This window comes from Hibiscus syriacus, unplaced genomic scaffold, assembly GCF_006381635.1.
Source record: "Hibiscus syriacus cultivar Baekdansim isolate YM2019G1 unplaced genomic scaffold, ASM638163v2 tig00113722_pilon, whole genome shotgun sequence".
Classification (NCBI taxonomy): Eukaryota; Viridiplantae; Streptophyta; class Magnoliopsida; order Malvales; family Malvaceae; genus Hibiscus; species Hibiscus syriacus.
Window position 1 is genome coordinate 1,715,962 of NW_024063469.1, and position 27,995 is coordinate 1,743,956.

Genomic DNA, 27,995 nt, shown 5'->3' on the forward strand with positions numbered 1-27,995 from the left:
GCAAAATCTAACCCCCATTAAAAGTTAAAAAACTGAATGATTTTTCACAAATCTAGCTTGGCAAAATCCCATCTTCCCCCACCATAAGTGAAGACATCCTATTGAAGTGCATCTTTTACTTGTACAAGCTTTTCCTTTCATTTTTCTGTCATGCACTCAAGCTTGTTCCTTTTTCAATGATTCTCGGGGTGTGAATGGGGTGCATGTTTTCTCAGTTGGCTGCCAAGTTTGCTTTTTTCCCACCATCTCCACCAACTTATCAGGTTAAGAAGGACGATAACAATGAGAAACTCAAGGTGGTTTCGTCTTCCTCAATGCCTGCTCCCGTTGCCGACGATCCTTCTTTGGATGTGCTTTTGATCGACACCAAACTCGGGAACAAGATTGTTGGTTTTTACTTGAAAAATCCATACGCACGCCTTACCCTGCTCTACTCTCATGGCAATGCTGCTGACCTTGGCCAACTCTATGACCTCTTTGTCCAGCTCAAGATCAACCTCAGAGTCAATCTCATGGGGTATGTATTTCCTTTTTCCAGTTTTTTTCTGGTTCAAAATTATTGATCGAACAAGTTAGGTTAGTCGAATTGGTTCACCCATTTTAGTTCTGGCAGAGAATCGTGGCCAGTTGACTGATGTGTAGGTGAGACATAGAATTGGTCATGATGAAGAGGAGGGTGATAAAGGACGGCCGTTTGCCGATGAGTTTGCAGAGAAGAGAGTGGATCATGAAGAAGATAACAGTGAGATGTTGAAGTGTCCAGCCTCGTTTTAATATCTGTTGGAGTATTTATAGTGACCTTTAGCGTATATTTTCGCTGTAGGGTCATCATGATTAGTCATAAGCTGAATAAGCTAGATAGATATAATCATTAATCAGAGATCTTATGCGCTATAATTGATTAGCAATCTATGTTTAGAAGATATAGGTTAGTCGGAGACTCCGGTGGATGGAAAAATTTACGGAAGCTATCTTCGGTGGTATAACAAAAATAATGCTCACCTGCATTTATACAACTCATTCACATTTTTGCTTGTTGAACTTGGTGGGCTCTCTTTCATCATATTTCACTGTTCAGCTGCTGAATGGTGTTATTTGGCTTATATCTGTAATTGTTCATCACTTTAGTTTCAATTTGTATACAATCAGATCTTGGGGAAATGTTTCTTCATCACTTTAGCTGCTCTTTTACTCCACTATTTACTACCATGTTATCAATTGATCCAGGTATGACTATTCTGGCTATGGTGCATCATCTGGGAAGGTAGCTCATCTTCTTTATAATGCTGCATTGCTCTAATTATAGCTGTTTCGGTCATGCATACGCAGGGATGATCATCAACTATTCGATATAATTATCTTCTCCATTGTCGATTCGACCTGGAGTCTGTATTTTGGCTAATGTTTTTGTGTCATGGTTTCCAGCCAAGTGAATCAAACACTTATGCTGATATAGAGGCGGTGTATCAGTGTCTTCAGACAGAGTATGGAATTAGTCAGGAAGACTTGATTTTATACGGACAGTCAGTCGGAAGTGGACCAACGCTACATTTGGCAGCTAAACTTCCGAGGTTAAGAGGTGTAGTTTTGCATAGCGGCATTCTTTCCGGCCTTCGTGTGCTCTGCCATGTTAAGTTCTCGTTCTGCTTTGACATCTATCAGGTAGTAATCTATCTATGTCAGCATTCTAAGGAAGATATGCCGGCATTATCGATTATAGGATCAGTCTGATAATCGGTATAAAAACCAATAGTTTGTCGGTTGATACCGTTGGGAACATTAATGACCTGTGAACCGAATTTGAGCAGCATCGATGTGTTTGTAGTCTATATATTTGCTGCGATGCTTGGCCTAATTACAATGTTCATAACTGCAGAACATCAAGAGGATTCAGAAGGTGAAGTGTCCTGCCCTTGTAATACATGTAAGTACCTTTCAAATTTCTGTTCTGCGTTAGCTCATGTATCAAATTTGAAAGCCGGTCGAATCGGATCGAACATTGTAATCAGGGTACGGAAGATGATGTTGTCGATTGGCTGCATGGAAATGGACTTTGGAAAATGGCAAGGGAACCGTACGAGCCTCTGTGGATCAAAGGAGGTGGTCACTGCAACTTGGAGCTATACCCTGATTATGTTGGATATATGAACTGCAAAACTACACCGTTAGCACTGACTGAAAATATAAACAGTAATTAAGAAGAACAGATTCGTAAACCGTGTCGTGGTAAGAACCACTGCCTTAGAAACGAATTCGCCTCGATGTGTGTAATCGCTGCAGTAGGCGGACCGTCCCCCGAGGTTAACACGGTCGCTCCGAATTCCGTACACCCGAAACCGGAGTGGACTGCTGGTGGTATTGCACTTCTGATCGGAAAGCACTCAGAGAGAACTCACAGAGAGAACTTTAGAAAACACTTTGGTAAGTGAATTGTGAATGTTTTGGAGTGAGTTGAGAAGCTGAATATAGCTCTCTATTTATAGGCTAGAAATAGGGTTAAAGTCGTCCATAAAATTTCAGGATTAAACCTCTTATTTGTAACAGCTGAAACGACTAGATGAACCTGACTCAGAAATAGTCCAGGTTCATTGTATCATTATTCAGCTGTTATAACTCCCGAAATTATATCATGTAACCCCTGGAATTAAATCAAATAACTCCTGTAACTCCTGATATTAACAGCTTGTCTCCTTTGTACAAAGCTGTAAATCAGTCCAGGTACATCTTAACGTTTCTGATTTAATTTAGGAATAAACTGTTTAATTTCTGATAAAACTGTTATTATTTGAAATTCAAACAGTCCTCAGCAGCCTATAAATATCAGTTGATATCTTTCACATTTTCCATTTGTTTCTTTCAAAGAGAAATTCCTCAAGAATTTTCTCTAAAAAGATAGTATCCGCGCGGACGTGTCGAAGACACGTATTACCACGACCACGACCACGACCACGACCTCGACCTCGACCTCGACCTCGACCACGACCACGACCACGACCACGACCACGACCACGACCACGACCACGACCACGACCACGACCACAAGCCGAGCCGAGCCGTGCCGTGCCGTGCCGAGCCGAGACGAGACGGACGGACGGCGGCGGCGGTGCGCGAGAGCCCCCCTTGTTCTCTATCACTCAACAAGGAAGTGGAATGTCAAGCCTTAAATACCATTCCCAATAGTGTTTCCAACACTATGTGGGATTGAGCATTACCAACATTCCCCCACTAATGCGAAAGAAATCTTCTGAAACTCGAAAACAAGCTTTCCAGAAGAGTAATAGCGAGATTAGTTGCTTAAGCACTAGTGAACATATCTGGAACTAGTACATAGTGATGATGAGCAATCCTTCTCTTAGATAAGTGAAACTAGTCTGGAACTTTCTAAGATCAGGGTAAACTCATAACACACAACTAACCCCTTCATCCACCTGAGTCCTCGATGTGTAAGATATATATATACAAAAGTATATATTTGGCCATCTTACCTCAGGATTCTAGTAAGTGTGCTAGAAAAATAGCCCAACATTTTTCATAGAAGGCGGCTAACCCTTCTCACTTACATAGGTTATTTCATCAAGTTTATCTCAACATAAACCACCCTTTAAAAAGGAATATGAAATAATTAAGAGCTTTTATAATAGCTCAACCTCACAAAGGGTATGGTGACTTTTTTCAAGTTCATTATAAATGAACCACCCAAACTCTGGGCTAAGAAGTCATTAAGAATAAATATTCAACCTCATTTATCGGTAAATTCAATAAGTCCTTCTCACTAGAACCATCCAAATACTTGGATTTGAATTTATTAAGAGTTTAACAAACTCAACCTTTCTGTCGGTAAGTTCATCATTTCCTACCCACTCACTCTGGGTTATGAACTTATTAAGAATAGATATTCAGCCAAAATCGGTAAATTCATCAAGTCTTTCTCACTAAGACCACCCAAAGCCTGGGCTATGAATTTATTAAGAGCAATTAAGCTCATCCTGGGCATGCACATTATTCATCATAGGGATAGGCAGTAGGAATGTGCACTATGAGTCTTTCCATGGTTTCGTTTGACCACATGGAACTTAGATAACTAAGTTGGGTATCCACCATGAATTCCTCAACCAATGGGCTTTAGACCCATCCCCCTCGACGAATCTAGGACCAGCTTCCGACTTAACCCTTTGGTAAGTGGATCTGCTAGGTTCCTTTCCGACTTCACATACTCTAAAGAGAGCACTCCATTCTTTATCAAGTGTCTAACTGATTCATGTCTTATGCGAATGTGTCTTTTCTTACCATTGTAAGCTTGGTTCTTAGCCACACATATCGCAGCTTGTGAATCACACAACAATGAAACTGGAGGAGTCGGTCTTCCCCACAACGGAATATCTGCTAACAATGAATTCATCAAGTCAAATATAAGAAATTTGTACATATAATAATTGTAATCTCAGATCCCACTTGAATTGCACATTCATTTTGATTAAATTATGTCGACTATCAATATTTTTTATATTATATAAATTTATTTATTTTTTTATTATTATATTTAAATATATAAAAAAGTTTGTATATTTAAATTATTTAAATAATGATATTTTAAGATAATTATAGAATATCGTATAGTTTGAGATAAATTTGGGGGGGGGGGGGAAGTACCTCTTGTTCTATGGAGACATCTGTTCATGGGCCTGATGGCCGACTTGGGCCTGTATAATTTTTACCCAATTTCATAAACTTGTTTTAATTGTTTTGTTTCCAAGATAAATGTGGCTTGTATAATTTTTTTTTATTAATCTTAAGTACAAAATAGTATATGTTGAAAGATAACTGCCAATATTTCGACGTTGAACGTTCACTCTCTTGATATTTATGATGCTCGAACCCGAATCTTCTAAGAATAATAAAAATTATTTTATTACGAAAGCCACTTGTGCTTTGAAGTATAATTTTTTAATTTGAAATTGAAGAGAGAAAAGATATTATAAAGTAGGATGAATTTAAAATATTAATAAAAAGAAAAAAATGGAATGAAGAATGATGATGACGTTGTAAAGCAGTGGTTTGGGGATGGATTTGAGTTGAGTTGAGATCACGTGGGAATGAGAGATGATTGATCCCACCGACCTCTTGCCGTTAATTCAGCTTCATTATTTAATGCTAAAAAACAGAAACGACTTGCTTTGGTTTCCGCTCCATCATTCACGCCATCAAACACAGTATGCAAAAAGCTGACGGCCCCTCGTCTCTTCCCAATCTTTCATAGTTTACTGGCTAAACTTATGTTTAATACCTCAACTATCACTTTTATTCCGTTTTAGTCACCCAACTTAACAAAATACGCAGACACAAAATTATGGATGCGCATTTTTCTAACTCATATTATAATTGCAATTATTGTCCGAAATTCTCATGTCATGCTCTATTTTTAGTCAGAATATAGTAATAAGGCAAAGCCACCAAACCGCGAAATATTAATGTTTGTCCATCCCCATTGTAAGCAAGCATTACGAGACTGAACCAACCAAACCACTTCGATAATAAAAAAATTATTATTATTTTTTGAAATTTTAGATTTAAGCATAAAAGATATTTAGGTATGAATGTTCAATATTAAATGGTTTAAAGTTATCTTTAAACATATATTACTTTGCAATTATCTCATATTAATAAAAAAAGGTTTAAATGTCACATTTGTTCTTGTAGTAGACCCAATTTATCATTTTCGCCCCTATCGTATTTTCGCATCAATTTAACGCTCAAAGTTATTTAATTGCATCATTATATACCCTACCCATGAATTAAATCCCTAAAATATAAACCTAAATTAGAGTTTAGGATTTAGGGTTTAGGGTTTAGGGTTTAGGGTTTAGGGTTTAAGTTAGGGGTATAATATAGAATGATGTAATTGAATAACTTCGAGGATTAAATTGATACAAGAATACTATAAGAACAAAAATGATAAATTAAGTCTACTTACTATATGGCCAAAAGTTACACTTTTGTCATAACAAAAAAACATTACGAGACTACTTCCTGGTTTAACTTTTGGCAAATATTTAATCAATTTTATACGTATTTCAAAGTCAAAACACGTAAAAAGACGACTAGTATTTCATTAAAATCTATTATAACAAATTTAGAAGTGCTCACAATCGAGTTTATTACTTTAAAAACCCACAAAAATTAATTTTCTAGAACATTATCCCAAACCATATTTGTTAGAAAAAATACTCTCAAATTGCACACGTAGAATTATCTCGCGTCCTAAAAAAAATGGGTAAAAGCCTTGCGTTATACAAGGCGCGAGATTTGCCCAACGTGGATAGACTTTTCAAAGAATGCAATTTAATATTTCAATTAATGACATCGCATTACGAAGAACACGAAGTTCCCAAGATATTGAAATGGCAGTCAGGGCATACGAGTGAATGAAGTGTGATAGGGTGACTCCCCTCGTAGACTAGATTCAATCATGCATACACACTTGCATACAATCATGCATACACACTTGCAAAAGATCTTGCCCAAGGGAACCGTACTTGATTTCATAACTTGTCTAGCATGTTGAAGTGAACTATTCTAAGGGATAAAGTTTTATCTCATATGATTGTCCTAAATCTGAACTTGCCATGACATATTTATTTTGGTGGCCACTGTCCATTGCTTGAGGACAAGCAATAGCTTAAGTTTGAGGTGTGATAACTTCGTAAAAAGGCTATATTTAGGGTTTTTTCACTTAAGTTATTGGTTGTCTTAGGATCATATAGATGCATTTAGGAGCATATAAATGTATTTGGTGGATGCAATTCTTCCGTGGTATTTTATTTTGAAACTGGTGTTGCTTGTTGGGAAAGGTGTGTCTGGTTGGGGATCTACAGGTTCATGAAGCCAAAGGTTAGCAAGGGAAATTACCGTGGCAATTTGGGTTGATGAAGTATGAGGAAAATGCCACGGAGTCTAAGACGACATTTTTTGGCGTAAAAAAAAGAGCTGAAGATTTTTATAAAAGAGAGAATTGTCCATCCCACACGTAATTCATGCTGCTTGCCACCTAGGAGGGGACCACTACCACCTTTGTACTACCTTTTCACGTGAGAGGATGTTACCTAGGGTGCTAAGGGAATTTTAGATAAAAACCCTAGGGCATTCTGTTGAGTTAATCGATTGACGGAATTGGCCAAGAGGGGGGTGAATTGGCAATTAAAAATTTGGTGGAAGCTTTTGCAGAAAATTGAAAGTAATTGCACAGCGATTTAGAGTGGTTCGACTTTCTCAATCAAAGTCTACGTCTACTACCTTAGCTATCCACACTAAGGATTTTCCAACAAATTCACTAATTTGTTCTTTCTTTTGAGGCCAAAGAGATAACCTTACAACACCCTCAAGAATATACCCCAATTCTTGAGAACACTCTTTCCCAAAGAGAAGATTACAAATTTGCAAACTTACAATGAAAACCTCACAAGGTAAGATGTTTGCACAATTCTAGAACAAGAAAAGAACACTCAAAGATAATTACAAATGAGCACAAATGCTGTTCTTGAAAGCAAAAAGAATATTGAAAGGAAAATTGGCTTGATTTGCACAAACTTGGTGTTTGATGCTTTCTCTCTTGTTTCTCTATGATTTCTTATTGATCAAGGGCTTCAGAACTTGTTTAAATACACCTTGAATCACTTTTGAACGTTGGGGATGATTAGTGAAGATCATATATCCATTTTAGTGTGAAAATAATTAATAAAACAGCTTGGAGCGTGGGGGGAATCGGTTCCCCCTCATAGGGGATCGGTTCCCTAAGTGTAAAATTCAAATATTTTGACCATTGAACAGGGGGGAATCGATTCCCTCCGAGCATTCTGGAAATCTCGGAGCCAAACCATTCAGGGGGGAATCGGTACCCCCTTGGGGGGGAATCGGTTCCCTCTGAGCAATCTGGAATTTTTGGCTTTGAAATGGTTCGAAATACTTTGAAAGATTATTTTGAAATTGTTTAAGATTAAAACTTAATTTTACACTTAAGTAAGGATTAAAAATGATTTTTTAAATATTTGGAGTAATGTTTTGATATTCTAATAATTATATCGAATATACTTAGAAAATCATTTTGGAAAATCTTAAAATTCATTTAACTTAATTTGTTATATCGAAATATCAAAATGTTTTCAACAATCTCCCCCTTTTTGATATAACAAAACATTTTAGTAATTTTAAGATTTTGAAATCAAGTTTTGAAATTACCCCCCCTTACTTTAACACTTCTCCCATTTATTATTTTAAAACACACACACTTCTCCCCCTTTTTGTTAAATCAAAAAGATTCAAAGAAACGTGAAAAACATTTAGCCAATTGATTAGGTATATGTATGCATAAGCTGCTAGATCACAATCAAGAGAAACGTTAGCCATTATCTTCATAATCAATATTCATATTTAATGTGATATGGCAAAATTGGTCATATATCTAACATGAAGTAAATGATGCAATAATGAATAAATCACACAAAACATATAAGTTCATCCCATCCATAAATCCAAACAAATTCACAATCAATCAATTCACAAATTCAAACATTCCAAAATATTCAAAATGTTAAAACAATAAGTTTGGAGTTCAAAGTAAAACATTTAATGACATATCTGGATCAGGAGGAGGAAAACGAGCTCGCATAGCGGCCATTTCGTTAGTGAGGTCATTAATACATGTGTTGGTTGCTTCATTATTTGCACGCATTTCCTGAAGAATTTCTAATTGTTGAGCTCCCATTGTGGATAAATGGGACTCTATAGAAGTAAAGCGCGAATCCATAGTAGCGTATCGAAAATCGAATGTCTCCATAAAGGATTGGAAATATGGAGGCATTGGATGCGTTTGTTGTGCTTGCTCTTCGGGCTGCTCCTCGGGCTGCTCAGGTTCATCTTCAGCTTCATCGATGTCTCGCATTAATTGCTCAAGCTCGAGATCTTCATCAGCCTCGGGTGGAGCTTGTGAAGAACTAGCTCCCGGAGTATTTGCAGAAGATCGAACCTATTCTCTGGTTTCCTTATCCTTAATCCATCCTGCTCTCGTTAAGGAAAGAAGGTTAATTTGTTTCTTAAGAGGAAAAACGGCATCTAGACCGACTCTAAGACCAGCTTTGGAAAACAGATTACTCAAAATACAACCGTAAACAAGAGATGAACATAGTTTTTTTATTAGGAACAAGATTTACGGTTTCAACAATTTCAGCAAAAATAATCTGAGGTAGGTTGATTTTAATATTGTTTTCGAAACAATATAACCACCAAATATCTAAGGCTCTAAGAGTATAATAACGACCTTCGGATGGTCGAAACCACCAAGAAATCATTAGATGAAGAAAACGTTCATGAAGGTCTAGGACACTTGCACTATCCCTTCTTTTATAACGAGATCCTAAAACCTGTTTTTCATTTGAAATCCCATCATTATCTAATCCGAATGTATTGGCTATGTAAGCCGAGTCAATATATAAGAATTGTCCTAGAAGGTAGGAACGAATTTCTATGGTTTCAGGTTTCAGTTTGGTCTTTAACACAAACGGTATTAGAATAGAAAATACGAACAAGTTGATGGTAAACGATGAGTTCAAGGTCAAAGAGTTTATCAAATTTCAACTCTTGTAAAAGAGGAAGATATTTAAAATTGATAGCTAACATAGCTTGATGAGAAGGAATACGTTATTCCCAGATTTTGTAAGAGTCGAAATATTGATAATACCAAAAACGATGATTTCTAGGACCAGGATGATTGAAACACGAATTTTGGATAGTCAAATTAGGATCAATAGGATTAGGATTAGAAATTGGAATAGGTGGAGGATTTGGAGGTGGATTTGGTTGACGGTGTGAATGACTAGATGAAGACCTAGCACGTTTAGGATTGGACATGGTTTAGGAAATCAGAATAGAATTGATAACCTGTAATTTAGAAAACACATGTATGCAATTTAATCAATCCCAAAACTCAATTAAGTCCTCAATATTTCAAGGTTTTCTAAATCAATCCTAATGGGCAAAGTTTTTGAAAAACTTTTGAAAAATATGGTTTTGAGAAACAATATATGTATAGTTTTCATAACAACAACATAATTTAATCAAAACACAATAATTTGAAAAATAACATTTTTTTTAATTTCGAAAATAAAAAAAATTGAAAAATTCTTGTGTTTTTGATGAAATTGGTTGTAATATCTAGTTTCTAATCACTAAACAATCAATGCCCGATCTAAAATTCATCATAGAACTAATTAAAACAAGTCCTATGTTCAAAATCAATTAAATAGGGAGTTTAGAAAATTTTACCTTGAAGGATGAGATTGAGTGGATTTTGATGTTGTTTGCACGATGTTAATGATGATTGCAAGTTTAGGAGATGATATTTGAAGTGAATTCCGATTAAGATCAATGATTTGAGGCAAGAATGGAGATTTGAGTGTTTTAGGGTGAGAAACAGCTTTAAGATAGAAGAAGGGTTTTGGGAATTTTGAAGGGTTCTGCCCGATAAAACCAGAACCCCAGGGGGGTATCGATTCCCCTGTGGGGGGAATCGGTTCCCCTTCAAAGGGGGAATCGGTTCCCTCAAGGGGGGATCGATTCCCTCTGCACCAAAATGCTAAAATCCGATTTTAAACACCCAAAATGCTAAATTAATTTCCTCTAGTGGTATTGGCAACTCATATATTGAAAATTAATCATGTTCAAACAATTCAATTAATCTTTAAACGATATTTAAACATAAAATTAATTTTTTTATCAAGAATCATAAACTCCCCCTAACTAATAGCAATGAATGCAATCAAAATTTACTATTATAAGCATTTTTTCATTTATTATTAAAAGTGCTAAAATTATTTTAAACACTCAGTGAAGATAGATTGGTCAAACCTAATTCTCTCCTAAGTGTCCAAAATCGTTCCTTGTCTAAAGGTTTTGTAAAGATATCCGCTAATTGGTGCAAAGTATCAACAAATTCTAGAACTACATCTTCCTTAGTGACATGGTCTCTAATGAAGTGATGTCTTATTTCAATGTGCTTAGTTCTAGAGTGTTGGATGGGATTTTTAGTGAGACAAATAGCACTAGTATTGTCACACTTGATAGGAATAGTACCTACTTCAATTCCATAATCAAAAAGTTGTTGTTTCATCCATAAAACTTGTGCACAACAACTACCGGCTGAAATATATTCCGCTTCAGTGGTAGATAATGCAACACAATTTTGTTTCTTTGAAAACCAAGAAATTAGCATATTTCCAAGGAATTGGCAAGTACCGGAGGTGCTTTTCCTATCTAATTTGCATCCTCCATAATCCGCATCAGAAAAAGCATGCAAGCTAAAGCTAGAGTCTCTAGGATACCAAAGTCCTAAACTAGGAGTGTCCTTAAGGTATCTAAAGATTCTCTTAACAGCTAGTAAATATGATTCCTTAGGGCATGATTGAAATCTAGCACATAAGCAAACACTAAACATGATGTCCGGTCTACTTGCAGTTAGATAGAGCAAAGAACCAATCATTGACCTATATAATTTAACATCCACACATTTACCTCCTTCATCCAAGTCAAACAACTCCATTTTGTTGAGGGGTTCTAGGTGTTGAAAAATTATGACTAATACCATTAGAATTACAAAATTCAATAAATCCAAGATTTTCAAATTCAGTGCCATGATCACTCCTAACACTAGTTATAGAGTAACCCTTTCATTTTGGATTATTTTTGAAAATGTGATGAACTGTTCTAATGCTTCATCTTTAGTACTTAAAAATAGAACCCAAGTATATCTAGAATAGTCATCTACCAAGACAAATGCATATTGTTTTCCACCCAAGCTAGTAGTCCTAGTTGGCCCAAAAAGATCTACATGGATCAATTGTAATACTCTACTAGTTGATACGTCATTAATGGATTTAAAAGAAACACGCTTTTGTTTTCCTTTAGCACAAGCATCACAGATTTTATCATTATTAAATTTAAGCTTAGGCAACCCTCGAACAAAATCACCATGAATTAGCCGTTGCAAAACACTCATACTAGCATGTCCTAGTCTCCTATGCCATAACCAACTATCATGTTCATCCTTAGCAACTAGGCATAAATTAGTCATATCAAAAGAATCTAAATGCACCATGTAAATGTTCCCTATTCTATGACCAACAAGCATAATCCGATTAGATGCAATGTCAATGACTTTACAACCATTAATTTCAAATAAGACATTGAATCCTTTATCGCATAATTGACTAATACTCAATAGATTATGCTTTAATCCATTCACATATAAAACATTCTTAATTTGTATGGAAGATGTATTACCTATTGTACCAATACCTTCAATGTGACCTTTTGAATTGTCTCCAAAAGTCACTTCTCCTCCATTTTTGGCGTTAAGCTCAATGAACCGGCTTTTGTCTCCGGTCATGTGTCTTGAGCATCCACTATCAAGGTACCATGAATTTGAATTTGTTTCCCGTGCCTTGTAACAATGCTCCTTTCCCTACAAACATAGATTAATTTTTGATTTTTGGTACCCAAATTCTTTTGGGTCCATATTCATTAGTTTCCAAAATCCTAGTCCCCTTAGGTATCCATTTGTGTAGGATATTTTTATCTTTAGTAGTAATGAGTTCTTTAGGAACCCACATACTTCTAACGATTTTTCCATTAGAGGTTCTTTGGGGACCTCTATGATTGTAGTTTCTAAAACTTTTTCTAACACAGTTGGATTTTGAATTTCCACCTTTTTCAAAATGTTTTGTTCCAACTTTATCAAAAGAAGTTTTAAGATCATCAATTTTCTTTTGATGATCATCATTGATCTTTGAAAGTAAATTTTGCAAATCTAAATTTTTCTTTTCAAACTCTTCTAGTTTGATTTGCAAATCTTTGATTTTACTTTCAAGATTGTTGTTGGTTTTGGATATGAGTTTGTTTTCATTTTTCAATTTTGAAACATCGTTTTTATATTTTAAAAATAATTTCTCATAATCCGAAGCCAACCCATTATATTCCTCTAATAACTCATCATAGGATAAATCATCAAAATCGGATGAGTTAGAGGTTACCTTAGAATCTTCCCCAAATGCCATCAAGCACAAGTTAGCTACTTCTTGTTCCTCTTCATCGAAACTTTCTTCATCGCTCCATGTAGCCACATGAGCCTTGTGCTTATTCTTTGATTGACCCTTTTTCTTCAATTGTGGGCAATCATATTTAACATGCCCTAGCTTTTTGCATTCGTAGCAAATGATTGGGTCATTCTCTTTCGGTTCATTTTTGAGGCCTTAATTTCGTTTGAATTTTCTTCCTCGATAAGGTCTCATCATTTTTCTGAACCGTTTGGCAAACAATGCCATTTCCTCGTCATCGCCATCATTATTTGAATCACTCTCATCTTTTGTGGATTTGAGAGCAACTCCAATGTTTTTCTTCTTCTCCTTCTCCTTTGGTGTCTCGTCAATTTTGTCGAGGTCCACCTTATCTTCGAGCATCATTTCATGAGTGAGGAGTGACCCAATTAGCTCTTCAAGAGTTAAAGACGTTAAGTCCTTAGACTCGATGATTGCCGTCTTCTTTGATTGCCACGATTTTGGGAGGGAGTAGACTAACTTCCTCACAAGCTTTTCATTTGAAATGATCTCTCCATATGATTTGAGACCATTGACAATCGTTGAAAATCTATCCGTCATAGCTTTGATATCTTCATTTGGTTTTATCCTGAAATTTTCATAGTTATGCGTTAGAATACTAATTTTAGATTTCTTTACCTCATCGGTACCTTCATGAGTGACTTGAAGTTTGTCCCATATTTCTTTGGCGGTTGTACACGATGAAACTCTTCCGTATTCATCTGGTCCAAGAACACAAAAAATGATATGGATGGCTTTGGAGTTGAGCTGGAACATTCTTGTCTCTCCTTCACTCTACAACCTTGGATGAGTGAGAGGTTTGATGTATCATTCTTCTACAGCATTCCATGCTCCCATGTCACTTGCTTGAATGAAGTACATCATTCTATTCTTCCAATAGGCATAGTTAGCTCAATTGAAGAAAGGAGGCTTGTTGACGGGCATCGAGTCGAGACCGGAGTCGAAGTTTGAAGCGGAGGCCATTGATGACTTTGATTATCAATATAACTCTTCCCGAATCGACTCAAGAGGCGATTAAACCTTCAAATGAGTTAGGCTCTGATGCCAATTGTTGAGTTAATCGATTGACGGAATTGGCCAAGAGGGGGGTGAATTGGCAATTAAAAATTTGGTGGAAGCTTTTGCAGAAAATTAAAAGTAATTGCACAGCGATTTAGAGTGGTTCAACTTTCTTAATCAAAGTCTACGTCCACTACCTTAGCTATCCACACTAAGGATTTTCCAACAAATTCACTAATTTGTTCTTTCTTTTGAGGCCAAAGAGATAACCTTACATCACCCTCAAGAATATACCCCAATTCTTGAGAACACTCTTTCCCAAAGAGAAGATTACAAATTTGCAAACTTACAAGGTAAGATGTTTGCACAATTCTAGAACAAGAAAAGAACACTCAAAGATAATTACAAATGAGCACAAATGGTGTTCTTGAAAGCAAAAAGAATATTGAAAGGAAAATTGGTTTGATTTGCACAAACTTTGTGTTTGATGCTTTCTCTCTTGTTTCTCTATGATTTCTTGTTGATCAAGGGCTTCAGAACTTGTTTAAATACACCTTGAATCACTTCTGAACGTTGGGGATGATTAGTGAAGATCATATAGCCGTTTTAGTGTGAAAACAATTAATAAAACAGCTTGGAGCGTGGGGGGAATCGGTTCCCCCTCATAGGGGATCGGTTCCCTAAGTGTAAAATTCAAATATTTCGACCGTTGAACAGGGGGAATCGGTACCCCCTATGAGGGAATCGGTTCCCTCCGAGCATTCTGGAAATCTCGGAGCCAAACCATTCAGGGGGGAATCGGTACCCCCTTGGGGGGGAATCGGTTCCCTTTGAGCAATCTGGAATTTTTGGCTTTGAAATGGTTCGAAATACTTTGAAAGATTATTTTGAAATTGTTTTAAGATTAAAACTTAATTTTACACTTAAGTAAGGATTAAAAATGATTTTTGAAATATTTGGAGTAATGTTTTTGATATTCTAATAATTATATCGAATATACTTAGAAAATCATTTTGGAAAATCTTAAAATTCATTTAACTTAATTTGTTATATCGAAATATCAAAATATTTTCAACACATTCCTTTAGTAGAAATAGAAAATGAGGCCACAAAAATGGGAGAGGATTCTTTTGAAAAATAGTGAGAGGGCAGCTACAAGCTTCCATATTTTCTCCCATTTTCATATTTTTAGTGGTGTCCTCCATTTTCAAGCTCAAATGAGTGGAGAGCTAGGTGTTCGAGAGAAACTAACATTGCTAAGGTGGTTCATGGTGGCCGAGAGATCTCACGGAAGTGCACATTGAGAGTTTTTCCTCCACCTTTGTGATTTATTTTCTTTTATATTTTGTGGTTTAGTATAAAACGAATGATATTTTTGGATGATTTAAACCTCATTATGAACTAAACCTTATTTGGTGTGGGTCTTTTATAGATGATTAAGTGTTTGTTTTAATGAATGGTTTAAGTCTTTATGGTTATTATTTTCTTTTATCACTGTATTTAATTACTTAGGATTGTAAGAACTATGAGAGTAATCGTTTCTTAGATTCACTATTTAGTGTTCGAGAGAAACTAAGTGGTTGTGAGAAACTAGGTGAGGATCAACGTGAGCAATGGGTTTTAGTTGCTAACTATGACCTAATAAACTTTAGAGATAAGGATAGGATTTCAAAGACTAAAAGAAGTAGAACTTAATCGATAAGTTTTATGATAATGTTCATGTCGAGAGGTATTGCTGTGGCATTTTCATCTGTTAGGTTCCTTGACTAGAGATAACATAAGCACACTCTTAACAAACTTTGTCGAGCAAGTTAACCATAAAAGTTTGGACCATTTTAGAAAACAAATCTAAGGATTTTTTAGCGACCCTACCAATCATTCCCATTGGAGCTTGTTTGTGTGAGGATTGTATAATTATCTCTTTTAATCCCGAATTCTTAATTGTTTTTGTCTTAGCATTTTCAATTGGTTACACTTCATACATCTCAATTTTCCATATCGTTTTCATCATGCTTCATTACCACATTACTATTGCAACTCATTTTTCCATAACATTTCTATTTGCCACCCATCCACAATACCATTGAAATTCCATCTGTATACATTTTATCTTGCAATGACATTATTATTTGTTTAGACCATCACACTAACTATACTTAGATAATTTAGATTGGTGATTTAAATTAAGTTATAATTTCCTACAATTCCTGTGGAGATGATACTCACTCACTCTATATTACTTATTCTATATTACTTATTCGATTGTGTATACTTGCACATATTTGTATCTAATTTAAAGTGCACAGAACACGCAACATGTAAAATCTTATTATTGAAGGATAACTCAAACAAATTAATAATTTAAACTTAAATAATAATTTAAACAAAATTTAACATTATATTTGATTTGATGATATATTTAAAACATAAAAATGTCTTTGTTTAAAATAAAATTAATCAATACGATGACGTGATCGATTAGGACATTTGTTCTTTGAGTGTTCTGGATTCCTAAAAATAATGCATAGTTTCGGCTGCCAATTCTTTCTCGATGTTTGGCCAAATCTTCATCACAATACATCATCGTTGATAGTGAATGACCCTTTTTTGCATCGTAATGTAAAATCTGGTCGCATTGTAGGTTCATAATCTATTTCATTATGATCCCTTTCATTTCCAATGAGAGGAAACTCATATTAATACACATTGAATACGATTTAAAGTAAGTATATGGGATCAACGAATTACATATAGTCAATTCGTACAAAAGAACAAGTAGCAAGATGTACAAACACAAGTATTTGAATGTTTGGAATACTCCACAATTGTAGGTTATGTCATGTAGATTAACAATGCATGCGTTATGATATATGTCTTCCAATGGCCTCGAATATTTTGAAACACAGAATTTATTTTGTTCGCGAGAGATGCTTGTCACATTTATCGCGTTTAAGTGATGTAGAAAGGTTTACACTTTTGTGTAGAGGTCTGGGAGGATTCTGTGGCCACCTGCAATCCAGTTAATTGCTTGCTTTCCCAAGGTTACAAACATGGTTGCCAACCGATAATATGTAACATTGACAACGGAAGAAATAGGAAAATATCGCACTCCTTTTAGTGATGAATTGATCGCCTCAACTAAGTTTGTTGTTATGTGACCATATCTTCTACCTCCATCTAATGATCGAAGCCATTTATCCCTTGGGATTTTAGCAAGGTAGTTGTAGCCTTATTTATTTATATGTCTTTTTTATTGAAACAACTCCTCAACCTCGAGTACAGAATGAGAGTAGCCTAACTATTAAAAATGCAACAGTTAATTATAAATAAAAAATATATATCTGAAACCAAAAAAATTAAAAGATGTACTCATTCAAAGCACTATTAGGCATACATCTTTGTTCCTAAACTTTTGCAAATAATTTGTATCAATATGACGTAAACAATACTAGTGATAAATATAGAGAGGTTGCCAAGACAGTCCCATATGCTCGATTGTGTATCTAATCCCTGTACCTCGGTCAGAAATAAGACATATATCACCAGAAAGCTTACACAAAACATGTGATAGAACATATTTTCACAAGTACTTAAGGAAGATTTCCCAAGAGTCTATGTATTTCTTTTCGATTATTGCAAAATTGATGGGAATAGTTTTGCTATTATCGTTTTGTGCAACCATCAACAACAATATTTGTGTGTATCTTTCGTACAACCAAGTGTCGTCGATATGAACTATCGACTTGCAATGGCAGAATGCATTAGCACACTACAAATATGTCCAAAATAACTTGTGGGATTAGCACATACCTTGTACGAAACGATCATTTTCATATGCTAACATAGTTTCGAGTTTTACAACCGTTCTAGATATGCGTTTCTTCATCAATTTCATCCATGGCTACAATTATTTGTAGGATTCTTCCCATTGGTCATACACTTTTTGTTGAGCATGGTCTATAGTATACCATGCTTTATAATAGTTAACTATGTATTCGTATTGAGATGTAATTGCATCAATACAATTGGAAAGTGTTATACGTAGATCTGCTTTGACCAGGGGTATGAAGACTTCACAAAGCACATGAACATCTAATTTTAGATGATCCTGAGTGAGACTGTTGGCGGTGCATGTATGAGGTTGGTATTATTTTGTCATTTTTCATAGGTTGTTCATCCTCTTCAAGCGTGATACACGAGCTCTTCAATTACATCCCTCGTACTTGTGGACACATTCAACCATGTACTTGTTTTGCGTCTATTTTTTCCATGGTCAACATAACCGAGTGGCATGTTATAGTTTTTAATGGCAGTCACAACGAGTTTTTTTGTTCAAAACATCATTCCAATATAGAGCTCACTATCACAATGTTGGTTGTATTGATCAAACTGTGGGAGTTATGAAAATTCCAAAGCATTGAAAGGTTCCATATCAACCATTATGAAGTGAGATAGTAACTGGTAATAAGAAACATGAGGTGTAACATGTGGAGTGTCGTCATCATTCGCTCCCATCAACACGTCAAGATCCTTTGGTTCTTCATTGAACGTTAGAAATATCCTCCTCAAGTCAGAATAGTTTAACGTCAGCGACTACAGGGATAATAAAAGTAAAAGTTATGCGTCGATCATGAGATCACTCAAGAGAACGCTCACGGACTACCAAGATCAAAATCGACAACAACACAAGATTGCCTCCCCATAGATACTGAGAAATCATATTCATGCTCTTGCAACCTCATTTCCTATTGAAAAGATGATGTAACCACGCCAATATTGTATGGATTGTACGTTATATATTACATTGATGGAATATTCAGGTTAAATTCCAAGCTAGTTACGTAAGACTTCCTTGGCATCGAAGATGATGATTTACCCAAGTCATTGCCCCAACTTTGTGTACTTAATAAGTTGAAGTCGTTATGTAAATTAGATGTCGGACTATGAACATTATGATCAAAGTTAAAATATAGTTGTCTCCAATTTGGGACAGTGGAAGCATCATTATCATCAGAAAAATCTACATATAGCTCAAGTGGCCCTCCTAATGAATATTGCATGTGGAAATCGAGCATCACGTCCACATCACCATCGTTATCAATATTATATATTGAGTAGGTTAGTGGTTCCAACGACGTCAGTAGTCGATACTTCAACGGTTTAAGTTTTTCCCATGACCATGTGAAATATTATTCTTGACTTCTTACGTAAATTTCTTATACTTTAATTTCTTTGACAACATTATCGTCACAGTATGTGTAGACTGAAAGATGATGCCGAGAGATGCATCACACATCATTTTACCATCATAACATACAAAAGTAGTAATATTTCATATTCTCGACATGTTTTGAAAATATCTACGACCATATAAAGAGAAGAATAAGTATGAACAAATACGAACAAAGTTTTAATGACTTCAAACTATGTAATAATCAAGAAGCATCAAATAATCTTATGATTAAAACAGTTGTTGATCAATTCCGTTATCTTTGCCTTCACTTCAGTTTTGTATGGTTCGTTTGTCTTCACTTTATTAAAATAAGGATTCGAATGGAAGTCTAGTTTTTTAAAAAATATATTTTTGGCATGATTTGGAATGGATATATGCCTGCAAAGATTCTTGAGGTGAAGTGGCAAGCAACTCGCATTTTGCAGAATGCAAGTTTTGTAGAGATTTCTGACAGCGTAATAGTTGATTTGATGTGAAATGAAATAGACCTCACGTTATGCAAAGAGCGAGTTCACAGCCATGTCACGTCGAGGTTCTTAGACTATTTAAATTTTCTTTTGTTTCTCCAAACCTAACTATCTCCGTGAAACCTTCTTCTTCCTTCATAAACGATTTATCCATTCTCATAAAACTTTTAGTTTAAAAAAGACATCATTTTCATGTGGCACTATTTCTTTACATGCACTAAAATAGGCACCATAAGTGCCTCTATATCATCAGATATGACTGATATTATTCTTCGTGGTCAAGACAAATCTGCACAACGTGAGGTTCTTATCTACTTCTCAAAAAACTTTTGAGCTTTTTTTAGGTTCTCGTATCGCGTAGAGCAAGGCATCCTTTTCTGGTGGCATCTAGATTTTCGCTTGAGCCTCTCGAGAAATATCTTGCTCCGACAATTAGGTCAAAACAAATACCCTTTAAGAAACATTGTTAAACTTTTTCCTTTGCGTTTTGTATCGATGGGTTTCATTTGCGTTTCTCTGGGGTGTTGGTATTCTTTTATTATAGAAGTCATCATCTTCTTGTGGCAACATCTACTAGTCCCGTGTGCTAAAATATGCATCACATATTAACAACTTCAAGTAATTTTTAGAGTTGTTTACGGCACTACAAGTTATTTACAAAAAATATATTCGTTAGTTTTCAATATTGTTTTGTTTGAAAGCATTTTGAATGCGAATTTTACATCGCTTACAATTTCTCGTATATGTCCATATTATTTTCATTTGAAAGATAAGTTGCAATACTACGCCTCTAAGATCAAACATTACACAAATATTTTTATTAACTTCCCAAAAATACTCAACGAACATGTTTATCAATCCATTTTAGCTTGTTCTTCATGCACAAACCAAGCTTTGGTACCGTTTTGAAATCGATTTTTACCCCGCTTATAATGGCTCGTATGTGTTGATATTAGACTAAACTGAAAGATAAGTTCAAATATTACACATTCATCTTAAAAATTACAAGAATTTTACAATTTACGACTCAAGAGAATACCTCGAACATGTATATAAAGAAAAATGATGTGGGTTGGATTTTACAATTTATGACCTCTCATTTTACAACCAGTGAGGTCAATTCTATCACGTTGTAATTTATTCGATTCAAATTCAACGTTCCTCACGTCCCGTGTAACACAAGTTTTTTCTGACACGTTGCATATTATTCGTTTTAGAGTGTCGCACCTTTTCAATGTACTTCACGTCCTGGAAAATGCGAGTTCCATCGATTCCTTATTTCGGGACGGGTGCGACGACTGTTATAAATAGAGACCCATTTTGGAAGGTTTCCTAAACCTAATTCAAAGAAAAATGGCAAAGAAAATATGTTTTAATATTATGGAGTTATTCTTGAGATAAGTGTTATAAAAAATTATTGTGCATGTCGCTTTTAATTTTATCGTCGATTTCATCAACACGCAGTTGAGTCGCAAGACTTTTCATGAAGCTGCGGATTATAATTACATTTTTCAGAACGTTTCAATGAAAAATTTTGACTTCATACAGTGGAATCAAGCCGAGAAAACATTTCACGAAATGTGCCTTACTGCTAATGGTTGTGGGATCGAGTCCCACGATGGGCAATTCATAATTGCTGTAGGTCTTCCACGGAAGTTGATCTCAACCTAGCGTTGGGGGCAGCATATTACCCTACCTCCCCCTTACCCCATTACATATGGGAAAAAGAGTCAGCTAATTTATTTTCTATAGAGACGACATGTATAATTATTTTAGTGAAAGAAATTCGAAGTTCAGTCTACATTGTTTGAAGAAAGCAACCAATCAAGTTAATATCAACGCCATATATGTCTATGGCGCTATTCTAATTTATTGTAGGGGCGAATTAAGGGATGAAGGACTTCGAATCTTGAAACCTCTTGATCTCGTGAATTCTAAGAAAATAAATTTAGAAGTTATTCGTAAGGAGATGAATCCATTTTTATGGTTAATATCATGGCATTGTCACAACATTGCCTTTCTAGAACAAATCGAAGCTTGCAATTATCCTACTAACTATCCACATAATTCATACCACCAAGTTTGGCAAATAGACTATAACAATCTATGTACTTGTTATGATTCTTTTTTTTGGACCATGAAACAATTTTGCTTTGTAATATTTTATATAGATATAGATATTGAATTTTTATTTTAATTAGTATTGTCTATTTATAACAATATAATTTTTCTGTTATTTTATTATATATTTTCCAATAAAAATATAATGATTAAATTTAATTCGAAAAGGAATTGCATACCTCACGTTTTGTATCACGCGAGGTATGTTAAATATCACACGCGATAACTAACAGTGGTTGATTCAATTGGTAAGCAACTTGATATCGCTTAAGAAAGGTTTAGTCAAAGTGAAGCTTTGGAACTGGGAGGACAACAAAAAAAACACCACACGCGATAAATTTTTTGGGACGTTTCAATATATTGGGAACCTCACATTCTGCGTAACACGAAATCATTAATTGAAATATTAAATTACACTCTCTAAAAAGTGTATCAATGTTGAATGAACCTCACACCTTGTATAAGGCAGGATCTTTTCTTGTTTTTATTAGGACGCGAGGTAATCTTATGTGAATAATTTATAATATTTTTATAACAAATATGATTTGAGATATTATTCTAAAAAAATAATTTTTGAGGTTTTAGCTAACAACGAGGTTACAATCGCAACGTTCTTTTTAGAATCCTTTAAAGCATTACTGATATTTTATTTTTTATTGATTTAAATCTACATTTAATATATAAAATTTTACTCTCTTTTATATTATATTGATACTTTTAAATAATTTTGTTCATAAATTGATTACTCGAATTAATTTTATTTTAATATATTTAATAAAAGTGTTTACCATCTTACCAAAACACGTTTTATCTTTATTTGTATTTTGTCTATTAGAAGCAATTTACAGCTCATATTTTCGGCGTCAGCACGTGGAATCTAATAGATAAAGCAACGATCAGCTGCAGGCGAACCCATGGGAAACCATAGCCCAAAGGAGGTTGAAAACAATCATTGGAAGGTTTAATACACACTTTGCCCCCCTAACATTTACCTGTTTTCCATCTTTATACTTCATATATTTTTGGTTAATAGTGTCTTAATGTTGTGTTATTCCTAAATATTTTAAGTTCAAACACAACATTTCATATGAATGTTTGAGCGTCTTTCAAATAGATAATACCTTATAATAATCATAGTAATAAAAAATATCATTATTAATTATATATATTTATAAAAATATAATAATTATAACATAAATTGTAATATATTACAAGAATTTATTTATAGCATTAATTAATATAGTTAGAATTTTTTTAAATCTGAAATATGTGTTTTTTTATTGATTTTTAGATGAATTTATATTTGTTTTTACTAATATTTTGATATTTAATTCTTATCAACATTTTATTTTAATTAAAAAAACATTGATCATTTGTATATAACCTAAAAATAATTAAGTTTAAGCAAACTTTTGATGAACTGAAAACAATATATAACATCAGCATGCAAATTTATAATTAGTTTTCTATATGACTTGTTATTAAAGAAAAAGAACATGGAGAGATAAAGTCAACAACTTAAAAGTTAAAATCAACAAGTTTGACTTTGGCAGGCTCCAACGCAACCCACCCGCAGCGGAGTGAAGCCCAAACACCGCGTAGACATGGCTCTAAAGTTGAATTCGGCCGTTTCAAAAAGTTAATACCCAAAATAACCTCCATAAGCAGTCAAATTTTCGACTCCTCCCTCCTCTCAACTAAGTTAAAATTAAAATCCGCGTGTTTCCGCAATATCTTTCCAAGCCATGTCCAAGTAATATCTCCACAGACCAACTTTCCAAAACTAGAATGTTGTGTCCTTATATCACTGCAAAAGAAGATATTCAAATATACCTTCATTTATTAGCTCTGAAGAACTTGTATATAAGTTAAGCCATTGCAAATTCTGTCCCTTTTCCTTCTCTTTGGTTTTAGTGCTTATAGATTTTGAATAAGAAAAAAGACCCTAGTTTTGTTATTTTGGCTGTTTTTGAAAGTAAAAAATATGATGGTGGCTTGATGTTGATGTTTTAGACTTGTTCGTTTCTGGGTTTCAAGCCCTTTGGTTCCTTTGTTCAAACAGGTATGCTTTTGAATCTTATGTTTGGAGGGGGGAAGGGTATATTTTGAAGAAAAAAGCTTCATCGTTTGATTTGATAAATTTTGAAGAAGAAAAAAAAACTTCTTTTACGAAGTTCTTTAAGTTGATTTTCTGCATTTCAGGTTCTGGGAAAAAGTTTTCTTTTTGCTGATTAAGGAAAAGGCCAAATAATGGCGAGTGACCCGCGTATCAATAGAAGAACACCCACGATTCACCATATAATAAACTCGGCTGGTGATATCGACAATGAAAACGACATCGTAGATTCCGGTAGATATACAGTTCATCTTCCTCCTACACCTGATAACCAGCCAATGCCGATGGAAATCGCTATGCAACCAGTTGGAACCGATGATCAATACGTTTCGGTTTCCATGTTTACCGGCGGTTACAATCGCATTACTCGTGCTTACTCCAAGAAGATCATAAACTCCGATCCGGCGACGGTGGTTGCAGAAGGGTCGTTTTGTGAAATACCTGGATGCGGTTCCAAGATGATGACCAATCTGCAAGGCATAGATGTGTTCCCGTGTGAATGTGGTTTTAGGATTTGTAAGGATTGTTATACAGATGCTATTGCAACGGGTGATGGGTTTTGTCCTGGATGTAAAGAGCATTATAGGGTGTTGGATGTGTGCGAAATGGTGCCGGATAGCAACTTGCTGTTGTCGAAATCCAGCCGAAGGTTGCCGGTTGTGGAGTCGACAGATCTCTTGATGAGGAGTCATAGTAATGAGTTTGATTATACTCAATATTTGCACGAAACGAATCAGAGTTATGGGTATGGGAATGCTGTGTGGCCGAATGATTGTGCCGACCGAAACACCGATGAGTCCGGCAGTGACCGTAAGCTATTCCCGGAGAAGCAGTGGAAGCCTCTTACACAGAAATCAAGCATACGTGCTGCAATCCTAAGTCCATACCGGTGTGATTCTTTAGTTCTTATTATGAACAATGATTCAACTTGGAGATTGGATGATTTTACAGCTTTGTTAAATAGTAGGAACATGATAATTTTAAAGCTCACTTTTAAGTTCGATTCTCTGTCGATTTTGCTTGCAGGCTCCTAATCCTTTTTCGAGTTGTGGTTCTTGGATTATTTTTACAATGGAGAATCAGCCATCCAAATGAAGATGCAATCTGGTTGTGGTTTATGTCCGTGATTTGTGAGATATGGTTTGCCTTTTCTTGGCTGCTTGACCAGCTTCCTAAGCTCTGTCCCCTTGATCGTGCTGTTGATCTCGATGCTTTACTAGAGAAGTTCGAAAAGCCGAGTTCGAATAATCCTTCAGGAATATCTGATCTACCAGGCATAGATATTTTTGTTTCTACTGCGGATCCTGAAAAAGAACCACCTCTTGTCACTGCAAATACCATTCTTTCCATTCTGGCAGCCGAATACCCGGTTGAGAAGCTTGCATGTTATGTTTCAGATGATGGAGGTGCTCTATTAACGTTTGAGGCCATGGCAGAGGCTGGCAGTTTTGCCAGAATTTGGGTTCTTTTCTGCAGGAAACATGAAATTCAGCCCAGAAATCCAGAGTCATATTTCAATCTAAAGAGAGATCCTTACAAGAACAAAGTGCGACCGGATTTTGTACGAGACCGCAGGCGGGTAAAACGTGAATATGATGAATTTAAGGTCAGGATCAATGGTCTTTCTGATTCAATTCGACGACGTTCTGATGCCTTTAATACGAGGGAGGAGGTCAAGATATTGAAGCGTTGGAGAGAGGACAATAGTGATGAACCAATGGAAACTTTGAAGATTCCAAAAGCTACTTGGATGGCTGATAGAACCCACTGGCCTGGTACTTGGACAGTTCCTGCTCCGGAGCATTCGAGGGGTGATCATGCCAGTATCATACAGGTAAGAATTCAAGAAGAGCTTCTCTTCAGTTGGCATTCCTTTGAATCGATAGCGGAGCATTTATTTTATGTTTTTTTCGATTGCTCATGGTTAATTCCTTTTTATTTTTTAATATAATCTTAGAACGATTTTGTTAATTATTTCTAATGATGGTATGATTATGTCAACTAAGATACTGAACTCGGATTGCAGGTGATGTTGGACCCTCCCCATGGCGAGCCTCAAAACGGTACAGAAGGTGATGGAAATTCCATGGATCTGAGTGAGGTTGATATTCGTCTGCCAATGTTAGTTTATGTTACTCGTGAGAAGCGACCTGGTTATGATCACAACAAGAAGGCAGGGGCCATGAATGCGCTTGTTCGAGCTTCTGCAATCATGTCCAATGGCCCCTTCATACTTAATCTTGATTGTGACCACTACGTTTACAATTCCCTAGCATTGAGAGAAGGAATTTGCTTTATGATGGACCGAGATGGGGAGCGTATTTGTTACGTCCAGTTTCCCCAGAGGTTTGAAGGAATCGATCCATCTGATCGCTATGCCAATCACAACACAGTTTTCTTTGATGTTAACATGCGAGCTCTTGATGGACTTCAGGGTCCGGTATATGTTGGAACAGGATGCCTCTTTCGTCGCACTGCCCTCTATGGTTTTGAGCCACCTCGGTTAGAAGATAAGCCTGGTTGCTGCAGCTGCTGCTTTCCGCGTCGTAAGAAACCTGCAATTGTTGCTTCCGCCCCTGATGTTGACCCTGAAGATGTTCAGTTGAGGGAAGATGATGAAATGAATATTGCTCTCATTCCTAAGAAGTTTGGAAACTCGAGTTTACTTATTGAGTCCGTCCGGATTGCAGCAATTCAAGGCCAGCCCCTTGCAGATCATCCTTCTGTCAAATATGGGCGTCCACCCGGTGCTCTCACTGTGCCTCGGGAGCCCCTAGATCCATCCACAATTGCAGAGGCAATCAATGTTATCTCGTGCTGGTACGAGGACAAGACTGAATGGGGACAAAGTGTAGGGTGGATTTATGGATCAGTGACAGAAGATGTTGTTACAGGGTACAGGATGCATAATCGAGGGTGGAGATCTGTTTATTGCCTGACCAAAAGAGATGCTTTTCGTGGCACTGCTCCGATAAATCTGACTGATAGGCTTCACCAAGTTCTTCGTTGGGCCACCGGCTCGGTCGAGATATTCTTCTCACGCAACAATGCTCTACTAGGCAGCCCAAGGCTTGAGTTTCTGCAGAGGATTGCATATCTTAACGTTGGGATATACCCTTTCACTTCCATATTCCTCATTGTCTACTGCTTCCTTCCCGCCCTTTCGCTATTTTCGAATCAATTCATAGTCCAGACACTCAATGTGACATTCCTCGTTTACCTCTTGGTCATCACCCTGACCCTTTGTGCTCTAGCGGTGCTAGAGATCAAGTGGTCCGGCATTGAACTAGAAGAGTGGTGGAGGAATGAGCAGTTTTGGTTGATTGGAGGCACCAGTGCTCATCTTGCTGCAGTGCTCCAGGGGCTATTAAAGGTGATCGCCGGCATCGAAATATCATTCACCCTGACATCAAAATCAGCCGGTGACGAAGTGGATGATGATTTCGCCGATCTCTACATCTTCAAGTGGACATCTCTCATGATACCCCCACTCACCATCATATTTGTTAACTTGATCGCCATTGCGTACGGAGTTATTCGTACGGTATACAGTACGAATCCCGAATGGAGTCATCTGCTAGGAGGTGTGTTCTTCAGTTTCTGGGTATTGGCTCATCTCTACCCATTCGCAAAGGGTCTTATGGGAAGACGAGGGAAAACTCCGACGATCATATACGTTTGGTCGGGACTTATAGCTATCTCTATTTCTCTACTGTGGGTGGCGATCAAGCCCCCGTCGCAAAATTCTGATATTGGAGGGTCATTCCAATTACCATGATTTACTCGACTTTGTACTCCCCATATGAATTGTTTTAACAGGGGGAAGGTTGCACATTTGTATACTCATTTCTTTGAAACTTAGATATATGTGATTCGTTGATATTCGAGATTATATTCAA

The 27,995-nt window shown here is 36.0% G+C and overlaps 2 protein-coding genes across 2 annotated transcripts; both read left to right on the forward strand.

Annotated features, from left to right (window-relative positions):
• Window positions 1-161: 161 nt before the first annotated feature.
• Window positions 162-24,215, forward strand: LOC120187136 (alpha/beta hydrolase domain-containing protein 17B-like). Its single transcript, XM_039190919.1, has 6 exons — window positions 162-517; window positions 1,228-1,264; window positions 1,426-1,662; window positions 1,877-1,924; window positions 2,010-2,135; window positions 24,183-24,215. The coding sequence occupies exons 1-6, from the start codon at window positions 195-197 to the stop codon at window positions 24,213-24,215; spliced, it is 804 nt and encodes a 267-aa protein (XP_039046850.1). The 5' UTR covers window positions 162-194.
• LOC120187181 (cellulose synthase-like protein D2) lies at window positions 23,753-27,988 on the forward strand. Its single transcript, XM_039190966.1, has 4 exons — window positions 23,753-24,042; window positions 24,183-24,985; window positions 25,123-25,930; window positions 26,123-27,988. The coding sequence occupies exons 2-4, from the start codon at window positions 24,231-24,233 to the stop codon at window positions 27,872-27,874; spliced, it is 3,315 nt and encodes a 1,104-aa protein (XP_039046897.1). The 5' UTR covers window positions 23,753-24,042; window positions 24,183-24,230; the 3' UTR covers window positions 27,875-27,988.
• Window positions 27,989-27,995: the final 7 nt, after the last annotated feature.